This window comes from Esox lucius, chromosome 11 (assembly GCF_011004845.1).
Source record: "Esox lucius isolate fEsoLuc1 chromosome 11, fEsoLuc1.pri, whole genome shotgun sequence".
Taxonomy (NCBI): domain Eukaryota; kingdom Metazoa; phylum Chordata; class Actinopteri; order Esociformes; family Esocidae; genus Esox; species Esox lucius.
In genome coordinates this window covers 25,390,489-25,402,492 of record NC_047579.1, presented here as the reverse complement: position 1 = coordinate 25,402,492, position 12,004 = coordinate 25,390,489, and the positions used below count along the sequence as shown (strand labels likewise).

General features: G+C 41.8%; 1 protein-coding gene across 1 annotated transcript; it reads right to left on the bottom strand.

Moving 5' to 3' along the window:
• Window positions 1–12: 12 nt before the first annotated feature.
• On the bottom strand, window positions 13–7,312 carry tsen54 (TSEN54 tRNA splicing endonuclease subunit). The gene is made up of 11 exons (XM_010874078.3): window positions 7,222–7,312; window positions 6,166–6,324; window positions 5,967–6,030; window positions 5,371–5,454; window positions 5,034–5,132; window positions 4,899–4,951; window positions 4,399–4,500; window positions 3,379–4,049; window positions 3,152–3,212; window positions 930–1,043; window positions 13–325 (listed from the first exon to the last, which is right to left on the bottom strand). The coding sequence occupies exons 1-11, from the start codon at window positions 7,272–7,274 to the stop codon at window positions 175–177; spliced, it is 1,611 nt and encodes a 536-aa protein (XP_010872380.2). The 5' UTR covers window positions 7,275–7,312; the 3' UTR covers window positions 13–174.
• Window positions 7,313–12,004: the final 4,692 nt, after the last annotated feature.

Here is a 12,004-nt window from a genome sequence, read left to right as displayed (position 1 = left end):
CAGTCGTGTTAATAGTTTGTGGCATTTTATTATTATCTTCAGGGGCTATATAAAACTAAACTTGGTTTGGTGACAATGTTTGTAAATATAACAATTGAGATAACTTGCAAGCAAAGTAAGCTGACTGCCATAGGTGTTTTTTAGAAGGACACGTCTCTGGGTATCTAGAAGTTCTTAGAAGGACTCGTCTTTAGGTATCTGGAAATTCTTGAAGCAGTAAAAGGAGATGTCCCCGTGGTCCTCCACTGCATAAGTCACTGGGACATCCCCACTCTGAAAAGCCAGCACCTTCAGTGTTTGCAAGTCAGGCACTGGACCACTGAAACTGGAAGAAGAAAGCAAACTTTACTGACTATGCAGTGGCATTTGGGTGGCTGAATTTCACTAAGAAACAGGAAAATGCATTTAAGGTTTCTTTCAATGAACTATTTGGTAATTTGAAAAACCCAATGTAGAATACACATATTTTTTCTAAAGGGACGACTAGTGAATGGGAACCCAAGGACAGGGGCAGAGCCAAGCACAAGCTAGCAAGATCCAATTACTGATCAAGGTCTAGCATTTATTAGCATTTTTCCATTAGGTAATGTCTACTCCAGTGTGGAAGTGAGGTAAATAATTTGCCTTGCACTCATTCTAAACATTTTTCTCAGACAATTTGGCTATGGGTGAAGTCTGCCAAACATAACACCCCCTGGTGTTCATGACATAAATCTTGGGGAGGGAAAACTACTGTAATCAGCAGTGATGACCTCCAACTCACTGCCCTGTCACTTCCCATGGGGAGTGGAAAAACAATTGGACGCTCCAGATGTATTCATCCAAGGGACCACATAGCCCTTTGTTCTGTGATCAGTGGTAAGACTGCTTTCTTTGAAAGAGACAAAACAACCTACCCTTTAATACCTGGCAAGCGTTTGGATGTTTACCTGCACACACACATGCGAGAATAGGGCTTTCCAGGAGTGCTCTTCTTGAATTCAGCGACCGTGTCGGGTTGGTAGATGTTGAAAGAGATCCTCCACTCATTTGAACATTTCAAACTGAAAGTCAAACGCAGGGAAGGTGTATGTCATATTGTACGTCTTCCTGGATTAATGTTATTTCATATTTATTAAAACAGACGGAAATAAGGTTTCACTCATTTCGATGCATTAGTGGTTTTCAACCTGTGGTTGAAATGTGTACAACCTATTGATTAAAATCACACATGCTTTTATGTTTTGTTATTATATTGATTGAATAATAAAGTTTGAAAATAATGTCATGTATAGATACATAAAGCATGTAAGCAAGTTCTACTATGGCTTCTACCATTAATATTCATGATTGATGTCATCTAGAATGTAAAAAAAAGGCTGAAATGTTGTAATCTGTTGTAAACCTCAACATATCATTCTACATAAAACAAAAAAAAGATTTCTCAAAGGATAACAATATTTTAGCTTTGATAAAGATGTTGGCCAAAACCTTTTAGACCTGTGTATGATTTCCAACTATATCCTTTAGTTTTTTCTATAGTAAAGTCCAGGAGAAAAGGTCATTTGAATATGTAACACTATTACCAAGCGTATGCAATTTTTATTTCAAAAGCAATCCTGAAGTGTCAGTTAGTTGACAATCAGATTATAAATTTTTATAATACAGCCAAATGAAGGCACAAAGAGGTGCATTTTCAGCTTGGTGTGACCGGAGGCTTGATTAGGAAATAACTAGCAGTTCCTACTCAATTCACTAACAGTTTTCATGCCATTTTTACAGCCCCATTTCTAAAATAGTTGGGATGCTGCTTAAATGGAAATTAAAAACAGAATTCAATGATGCATTTCTCTCTCTATTTAATTAAAAACAGTACAAAGACAACATACAAAAAGTTGAAACTGAGAAATATTATTGATTTTGGAAAATACATGGCCATTTTGAATTTGATCCCAGCTATACTTTTTTCCCCCCCAAAAAGGTTGGGACACTGGCATGTTTACATTACCTCTCCTTTTAACAATACTTGCTAAAAGTTTGATAACAGACCAATTGCTGTAGTTTTGAAAGTGAAATGTATTCCCATTCTTGCTAGATATAGGATTTCAGCTGCTCAAGAGTTTGGGGTCACCTTTTTCGTATTCTTCATTTCATAATGTGCCAACTGCTTTCAATGGGTGACAGGTCTGGACTGCAGGCATGCCAGTTTAGCTCTCTTTTACTAGAGAGCCATGCTGTAGTAATATGTGTAGAATATGGTTTGGCATTGTCTTGCTGAAATTAGCCTTCCCTGAAAAAGACATTGTCTGGACGACAGAATATATTGCTCAGCATTAATGGTGCCTGCACCCCCATACCATCACGGATGTTGGCTTTTCAACTGTGCACTGATAACAAGCCGGATGGTCCCTCCCCTCTTTAGTCTGGAGAACGCGGCATCCAAGATCCCCGAAAAGGATTACACATTTTTATTTGTCAGACCACATGACAGTTTTCCACTTCCACTAGTTAAATGAGTTTGAGCCCAGAGAAGGTGGTGGCGTTTCTGGATCTTGTTTATATAAGGTTTCTTCTTTGCATGGTAGAGTTTTAACTTGCATTTGTGGATGCAGCAACATACTGTGTTCACAGACAATGGTTTTCAGAAGTGTTCCTGAGTCCATGCAGTGATGGCCACCACAGAATGGTGTGTGTTTTTAATGCAGTGCTACCTAAGGGCCCAAAGATCACAGCCATCCAGTATTGGTTTTCAGCCTCATCCCTTGCGTACACATTTCTCCAGATTCTCTGAATATTTTAATAATATTATGTACCATAGTTATGAGATCCCCGAACTCTTTGCAATTTTACATTGAGAAAAGCTATTCTAATATTATTGCACTATTTGCATCTATCTTTATTGTGTTGCCCCTGTCACAACTTTTTAAAAACATGTTACTGCAATCAAATTCAAAGTGGGCATTTATTTTTCAAGAAACACATTTTTTTTCCCGGTTTCAAAACACTTGATACATTGTCTTTGTACTATTTAATATGGAATATAGGGTTTAAATTATTTGCACATCATTGCATTCCATTCTTCTTTACATTTTACACAGCATCCCAACCGTTTTGGAAACGGGCTTGTGGTACATCATCCTACAGTGTGGGTAAGTGACAGGAAGAGGAATACCTGGAGGCTCCTTCAAACAGCTGCGTGGATTTGACGACACTGATTTTATCCATCAGCTCACCTGCATCCAAACGTCACAAAACATCAACTTGGGGTACCATGACTTAAGAACCATGTCATTCAACTTCAATAAACCACATGGCATAACTAGTAAATCACAAATGAATCACAGAGTGGCACTTCAATTGACTAGTCACTGGAAGCAGTGAGTTCAGGATTAGTCTTACCAGTTAAGCAGACCTGTGAGGGGTCGTGTAGAGGTGTGACCTCCCCCTCCCACAGGTGCGCTGGCCTGTCTCTGTGTCTCCGTCGACTCCTCCTCTCCAGCAGATCCCGGTACTCCGTCCAGTTCCTGCAGCGTTGCACCTCCCGGTCCAGGTTGACGTCCCTGTGGTACCGGTCTCGGTCTCGCTCCCTCTCTTGCTCCCGCCGGGACATCCTGACTTCCCGCAGGTTGAGCCTGTTCAGCCAGGGGACCACGTCACAGGGCCCCACCGAGCCCACAGCCCCAGGCAGCAAGCAGGGGTCTGGGGAGGCCAGGCTTCTGGGATGCTGGTGCCTGGAGCCCAGGTCTGGGAAGGAGATGGATGTGAAGTCCCAGCGCGGGGAGCCGGTGTTCTGGGACTGTCCCGGCAGATCAGGGTGAGGGGAGCCTCCCTTTGACCACCAGCTCCTGCAACCCTCTGCTGTGGTGCTGGGGTCATCCTGTGCTGCCATCTGGGTGTCATCGGGATTCGTGTCCTCCGGCTTAGGATGAATGTTCTCCGGCTTAGGATTTGTGTCCTTCAGCTTAGGATTTGTGTCCTCTGGCATAGGATTCATGTCCTCTTCCTCTCTATTGCCGTCCCTCTCCTCCTCTGTTCCCATAGCAGTGGCGCCCTCCTGTGTTTCAGTGTGTCTGAAGGCATGTTATAAAGGCATGTTTTTACATTGGGCAGTAATCACGTTCAGCTGTAAATGATGACTGAGTGATCAAACGGAATTGTAAACTGGAAACTTTCGATCCTGAATTGCTGATTGGCTGAGAGCGTGAGACATCCCTTTTCACTGTTATAATTGGGTTGGTAACCAGTCCATAATAGCCACAAGGCACCTGGCCAACATGTGGCATATTGATAATATCCTACAGCTGTGTTGTATCCAGGCACTCTGCAATGCATCGTGCCTAAGAATAGCTCTTAGCAGTTATATTTTGGCCATATAGCACATCCTAGTGCTTCATTATTTAGTGTCGACTCCACACTCACCCGGATGGAGGGCTGAGGCTGCGTTTCCTCTTCAGCCGTCTTCCTGGTCGCTCTCGGGACTGGGCCAGGTTCAACTGCCTCTCATACTGTGATGGTACACGACTGCAGCAAGCAAAACCAAACTTCACTTAGTTAAAACAGTCTCCCGCATGCAATTAAAGAAAAGGTTCCAGTTACAGCGAAGTAATGGCCTTATAGACTACAACACTGTTTCCCAAACTAGTAGCCCCCAGGTTGCCGGACATTTTAATTTGGTAGGATTAGAAAACATGGCTTTACCTCTATAACAGTTTAACCTAAAGTTACATAACCCCCTTCCCGATATACAAGACCCTAAGGATCACTTCTGTTTCATTCAGAACCCCTTAGAACAGAATGGACAGGACCAGGCAGGAAATCAGATTGGGGGGAGCAAGAACATCATCAACAATAACTTCATGGGCCAAAGATGTTTGGGAACTCCTGGTCTTAAATTTTATGCAAATAAGAGAGGCAATTACCTGGGGTCGAATCTGGTCACCACATAGCCAAGCCGTTTCAAATGGCCAAACACCTAAAGGGGTTTTAAAAACAACACGTTGAATTAAATCAGAAGTTCAGATCTAATTGAAAATGATTGTTGGAAATCCTCATACCTTGTAATGGTGAATGCTCATTGTCTTAGAGCAAAGAAATGTCTCATAGCCCTCTTGGATGGACAGTGGCAGGTCTTTGTAAAACACTTGCAAGTTTCCCTATTCATTGTTAGAATGACAGGGGAGTGTAACAATTATACGCTAACTACATGACTGTATGAATAACATAAATTGCGTCAGTGTAATTTGGATCCATGAGTCAAAACAATGGAAATGTTTCTGTTGTTCTGCCAGGCTAACAACATTCTGGCCAGGATGAATCATAACCTCAATGGTGTGAGCTAGTTACTCCTCCCTACTAAATTTGTTTATTGGCAACACTGAAACATGCACTTACACACTCCATTAAATAGAGGGCCTCTTCCGGATGCAGACATTGCTTTCCATGTGCAGAAAAACCCATAGTTTGCCAAAACTTCCCCTACAAATTAAATGAAAATGTATTGGTCGAGTTATTAACTCCAACAATTCAGTGGAATGTCCAACAATACAAAGAATAAAAAAAATAATAACAAAGAACTAGAAATATGGATGCATCATATGTCTACAATACAGTATGTAGAAAAATTGAATTGTTCATGACAGGTGAATTCTAGGTTAGTAACAAGAGAACTCAGCAGAAGCAGAGAGCTTGTGTTACAGCAATGCCTCTCCCTCCCACTGAGCTTTATGGTCCAGTCATGGTCCACAACGTACAGACGCGCACAAACATTATTCATCTGGGATATCAGACTTTGGTTTTCTATACTGGAATTCTCAGCAAAGCTCAAGCTGTCAACAGATTCATTGAACAGAGTATGCGGGCCGGAGCCTCATTGGGTGACAACGTGTGATGTGGACATTTGGGCTGTGGATGGTGGTCTCAGAGCTGCAGATTTGACAGCAGACTGACACCTGTCTGCATCTGTAGACTACAATTTAAGCTCTACTCACTGCCGGTGACAGGAGCTCCACTCTCTGGTCGCTGGGAATCCACACAGCCTTCACCAAGTTTCCTCTGTGCACAAAAACAGACAAGTCACATCCCTGCCCTACCCCCACCCAGCTGTAAAGCTTAGTAATAGATAAAAGACAAACGACACAACGACACATATTACAAGTGGTTCCTGTTCATCTTCCATCCATTACGTACAGTCTCTCGACTCTCTCCTCGGATACAAGTTTCCAGTGCTCCTGCAGACTTTGCTGTAGCCGCTCCCTTTGCTGATCCGACCCACTGGGAAGAAAATCTTTCTGCCCGCGCACTGGGATCTTGTGGCTGCGTGTTCGGGCTTCGAACAGCTCAGAAGGGCTGCAGATCATAAGAAGAATACTCTGGGTCTGTGTGTGTCCACAGTAGCCTAGCAAACAGCGATTGGGAACCAGAACTTTCACCAAATGATGCCAAAACATCCACTTCATTACTCTTTTAACCACATGAGTTTAGAGTCTCGGTTTGGGCCACAGTGTCACTACACCACCACTCCCCCCCACTATATTATTGTATTTTAGGAAAGATTACTACATACCTATACTATGGCAACATAGTTTACATGCTTGCCACTAAAAAGTTATCCTCAATAATATTTGATGTAATTTACCACACTGGAATCCACACCCCCTTTGACACTTTTCACTGTGGTTAAGGGGTCCTCGCTATACACATACCATCAACTACACCCTTTCATCACATCTATCTAGAGTAAATGAATGGCTGCTTATTTCCCTAATTTGTATAGTCTGTATTTTAACCAGGTCGTCATTCAAATGGCATACAGTGAAATAAATGAATAAACACATTAACCACTGCATTGCAGCCCAGAAGCGCCCAGGAGTTCGTGCCTCGACTGTGTCACTTGCCTGTTTATGTTATGGCAGGGGAATACCACGGGGCGGCTCATCAGCATCGGGTTTTGTTCAGCAATAGAAATTATACCTAATTTTCTACATTTAATCGACTTTTCTTTAATTTATTCACTATATATATATATATCGTTTATTTATCCACTATAAATATGGCATTACCAAAGATTACGATTGCAGTTAGCTGCTGAACTGAACTAGTAACGCGTCGCTAACACGTGCACAAGTAAAATGTTCTAATTTCATAACAAGTTATCAAAGTAATTCATTTCACAAAATAAATGACATACAAATTATTCCCTCAGCCACTATTTAGAGACACTACGTTTTAAAGGCATAAACCTACCTTAGTAATTCATTGCTGGATTTGACTTCCGCTGTTTTGTTTTGGTCAGCCATTTTGGATAGAAAAACGTCACATAATTTTCTGGATCCTAGTGCCGCCTTCTGATTGTTTGGCTTTCCATAAAGTTCACGAGAGGGCGTCAAAGCACAACATTTGTCATTTATTTTGTAAAACATTTGTTTGAAGTTTTTCGTAACCCTAATATACGAAAAGGATATATAATTTATGGACTATTCAACGAAATGCGTAATGCGTACTTCACGACAATGCAACAAAATATTTTATATATATATATATATATATATATATATACAATTAGTCAATTAAATGTAGAAATTATGAAGAACTGCTAAAAATGAAAGTGTGAAAAGAAATACATTACAGTTTGTGCATGTGTTTTTGCATGGGGGTTCTGTTGGGATTTTTGCAGATAACTGCCAAAACAAAGGAAACATGGAATCGAAATAAGAAAACTGGTACTTCCACTTATTTATGAGATTACCATCCGTTATGTGTCATGGCACCGCATTCCAAAAGTCTCAACCCATTTAAACAGTTTACATATGACAGCTTTTCACAACACCATCAAAAAGACAACACATTATGGAATTTCTTGTGGATGATGATGTTACAAGGCTTAAAGCTGTTCTGATTTTTGGCCCAACACTTCATTTAGATAAAGTCTGTGAAATAAGTATTTTTATCAGTGCATTACCTACTTTGATGGGGCTATAAAATACCATCCCTAGCAAAGACAGACTGTTTCTGACCTTCAGCTAGTTAATATATACAGCATGAGGAAAAAAACTTTTCTAAATCACCAGGCTAAAGACTTGATGTCTTTCTTGAAACATATGACTAGATTCCCATTGTCAAGGAATAATTATGGTTGTGGATAGGTCAATGTATAATGTGTCACCTTTTGAATTGCCTTTTGACAGGCCGGGTCATGAGTCATTTCACCTGACCTGAGAGCTGAGAGAAATCCATTTAGATGCATGGAGAATGAGAGAATGCCCTGCTGAGCAAAAGTCCATGCTACCAGGAAGTAGAAGATACCACGCTCCCCTCCCACCCCTCACCCCACACACAAGCCCCCTCCACTTCCCTGAAAGTCAACAATAAACCACGTTTCCAGTAAGCCGGATAGTTCACCAAGTCTAGCCTATCTCCATGGTGACCACTACCAGAGCTGACAGTCCTGTGTCTTTTGGCCAACATAGGCCACCCATGCGGAAACACTTCTAACATAACAGTATGTATCCAATTATTAAAGCTCCATAGTAGTATCATGTCTGTGGGCAAAAAAAGATGGAAGGCTTGACGATGAGCTACATGCATACGTGCAATATTTGTGGACGTATTTCTTTCCCAGTGTTTCAAATGTCTCAGTCAGTGAACCATACTTTGCTTTACACCTTGACGTGTTCCTCTGCCAGATGTGATGTCAACATTCCCTTCTCTGGTGGGTGAGTGACAAGGTACCTTTGTGTGTTAGTCTCCACATCTTATTCAGGGGTGCTTAACTCCACGGTCTGGGTTTTCGTTTTGGCCTTTCAGTTGGCCTGACTCTTTAATCCGCTGTTTAACGCACGGAATTGGGCCTTTGCATTCTCAAGCAGCCAGATTCACATAATAAAACACTACAATTTAGTATAGAATACAGAATACTACTACACTGCTCTGTAGTAAAGTACGGTGTAATATACTATAGTGCACTCTATCGCATCGTGTTCGTGTGCGCTTACAGTGATTTTCTAGAATACTACGATACTAGATTACTAGCTATACTACACATTGCTTTTGTATGCAGTTTTCACGTTCAAGTGTTTCATTTGAACATGCCTCACCAGTTCCAATCCCCACTTCCCATTTGAACCAACCTTGACAAAAAACAACCTTCAAAGTATAGATCAGAAGTGCTTAGCTTAATTGTTCAGATCCCAGTCTCTGATGTACCTACCTACATGCCCACCTGCAGGATATGGAACTTATTTGTCAAACATTATAAATCAAGAACACTATACATTATTCTACAGTAATATTTGCAGAATACTATAGTAAATAGTACTTTATATTACTGTTGATCATACCATAAACAATGGGTAGGACAAAACCAATACTTTTTACTGTTCCATTATGTTGGTAATCACAATAGGCTATCTATGTTTGTGATATTTGGCCAGTAAACCACAGCTAAGTGCCATATCCAAGCACTCCGCGTTCCATCATGTCAAGTATCAGTCCTTAGATGTGGTATATTGGCTTAATGCCACACTCCCTCACACCTAATGTTGTATGTACACCACAGTACATGGTATGCTAGAAAAATACTAAAGTATTCACTGCAGTGTTTTGCACAAAAACGGTACAAAAAAAGGACAACATGCAAAAGCACTACAGTGAATAGTACAGTATTATTATGGTAATTCCACAGTTTTATAGGAATCATGGTCTAGTGTTCTTTATTCGTGTCGGGAGCAGGTTGTTTCTGCTTTGTGTGGATTGTCAATTCTCAAAGCACACCCTTAGGGCAACAGTTCTGTTACTGAAGAGCATACTGCCAGAGAGGTCACACAAAAAGGTCATCCTTATCACTCTCACTGTTATTGTGGCCAGTGTAACGAAGCAGAAGTTTAGATTGAAGATTACATTTATTTACCAGGGTACGGTACTTTGGGCTTTAGGTTTCATTTACTTGGCTTAAACCTCTCCGCAATTTCCTTAAAAATAATGAAATTACGGAAAGATGTAATGAGTAGAATGTAGGAAATAATCCTGCCTGCAACTGAGTACAGAAACACTGGAGACGTTGTGTTCATGGAGCAGCAAGCGGGATTGTTTGCAAACAGGTCCCTAGGGTGGTGGTAAAGTTGACTGCATAGCCTAAGCCATTAGCAAACAAAGACCCACCACAGAGAGTCTAACACCTCACATCCTAAACATCACACTCAGTGTCGTCCAAGCACTGTGGCTCCTCCGCCACTAATCTGTTAAATGTGTTCTCGTTTGTCTCCAGCCTCTGTGCACTTTCACTGACACCCTCACTGTGTGACAAGGGGACAATCTGTGGCCCACCCTCTCCTGCCTCCCAGCCCTTCGACAAGACTCAGGCCACTTTCACAAGTAATAACGTGGGCAAACCCCTCACACCAACTGTCTGAGTTTCGAAAAGGACACCAGTATACACGCTGTGGCTTTCTGCATGACATTGCCTGTGTGGTAATAACAGGTGTAACAAGTGTAAGCATGTGTGGTAATAAGAGGTGTAACAGGTTTAAGCATGTGTTGTAATAACAGGTGTAACAGGTGTAAGGATGTGTGGTAATAACAGGTATCACAGGTGTAAGCATGTGTGGTATATAATAGGGGTAACAGGTGTAAGCATGTGTGGTAATAACAGGTGTAACAGGTGTAAGCATGTGTGGTAATAACAGGTGTAACAGGTGTAAGCATGTGTGGTAATAACTGGTGTAACAGGTGTAAGCATGTGTGGTAATAACAGGTGTAACAGGTGTAAGCAGGTGTGGTAATAACGGGTGTAACAGGTGTAAGCAGGTGTGGTAATAACGGGTGTAACAGGTGTAAGCAGGTGTGGTAATAACGGGTGCAACATGTGTAAGCATGTGTGGTAATAACATGTATAACAGGTGTAAGCATTTGTGGTAAATAATAGGTGTAACAGGTGTAAGCAGGTGTGGTAATAACGGGTGTAACAGGTGTAAGCAGGTGTTGTAATAACAGGTGCAACAGGTGTTAGCATGTGTGGTAATAACAGGTATAACAGGTGTAAGCATGTGTGGTAATAAGAGTTGTAACAGGTGTAAGCATCTGTGGTAATAACAGGTGTAACAGGTATAAGCATGTGTGGTAATAACAGGTGTAACGTCCTCTTGAATAGTTAATTAATCTTGTGCTATGCTACAGTGTTAGCCTGCTGTATGATGTGTGGTATTCTGGAACACAGAAGGTCACAGTGTTCTAGGACCTGAACCACCAGCAGAGCCCCATTGTTCTAGAATGTTCTGGATGAAGCCCTGTGTAGGGAGTTTACTAGACGCGGGCCAACCCTCCCCTCCCTCTCATCCTCCTTCCCCTACCCTCGCCCTCCTCCAGCGCTGTCTTGTCCAGCGTCCCGGCTTTCTCTTGTTTGCATTCCTTTCAGTTAATAAGTGTTTGTCTGATCCTTGGCAGGAGTATAAAGATTACCCCACGCAAACCCCCTGGCCCCTCCCACGACCCAGGCTGTAAAGACAGCAGTAAGAGTGATGTTGGGGGGTTTGAGCGTCACACATTTACATATACATGCTGCTCACCTATTAACCGTGAGAATAACTTACTAACTGCCCAAACGTAAATGCAGGCCTAAGTTACATTTTGTATCCTTTCTGCACAGACATGCGGCCTGTTCATTGATCGCTTAGTACAACACTGTTATGGAGTCCTCTCAGGCTTTCACTGCTATATGAAAACGCCAGCCTTCCCTTCCCTGATTCTGCGTTCTTCATGACACTGAGAAGAGTGAATCTAGGCCCTTTGAGTAAAGACATATAAGATGGTTCGCAAGCACAAAACAACGCTGGTTATCAGAAATCCCTAATGAGGCCATGCCCCAATAAGGCCATGCCCCAAGGCATCAGCTCTCAGTGACTGATATGAGCGGTGAGAGCATAATATACATGTACAAAGATTTAAAGTATCAGGATAGTATATGCAGGTGTTGGCCTGATGGTGACCAAGCTTGAGGATAATAGACCAGTATGTTTTGGTGTGGACAGACAAC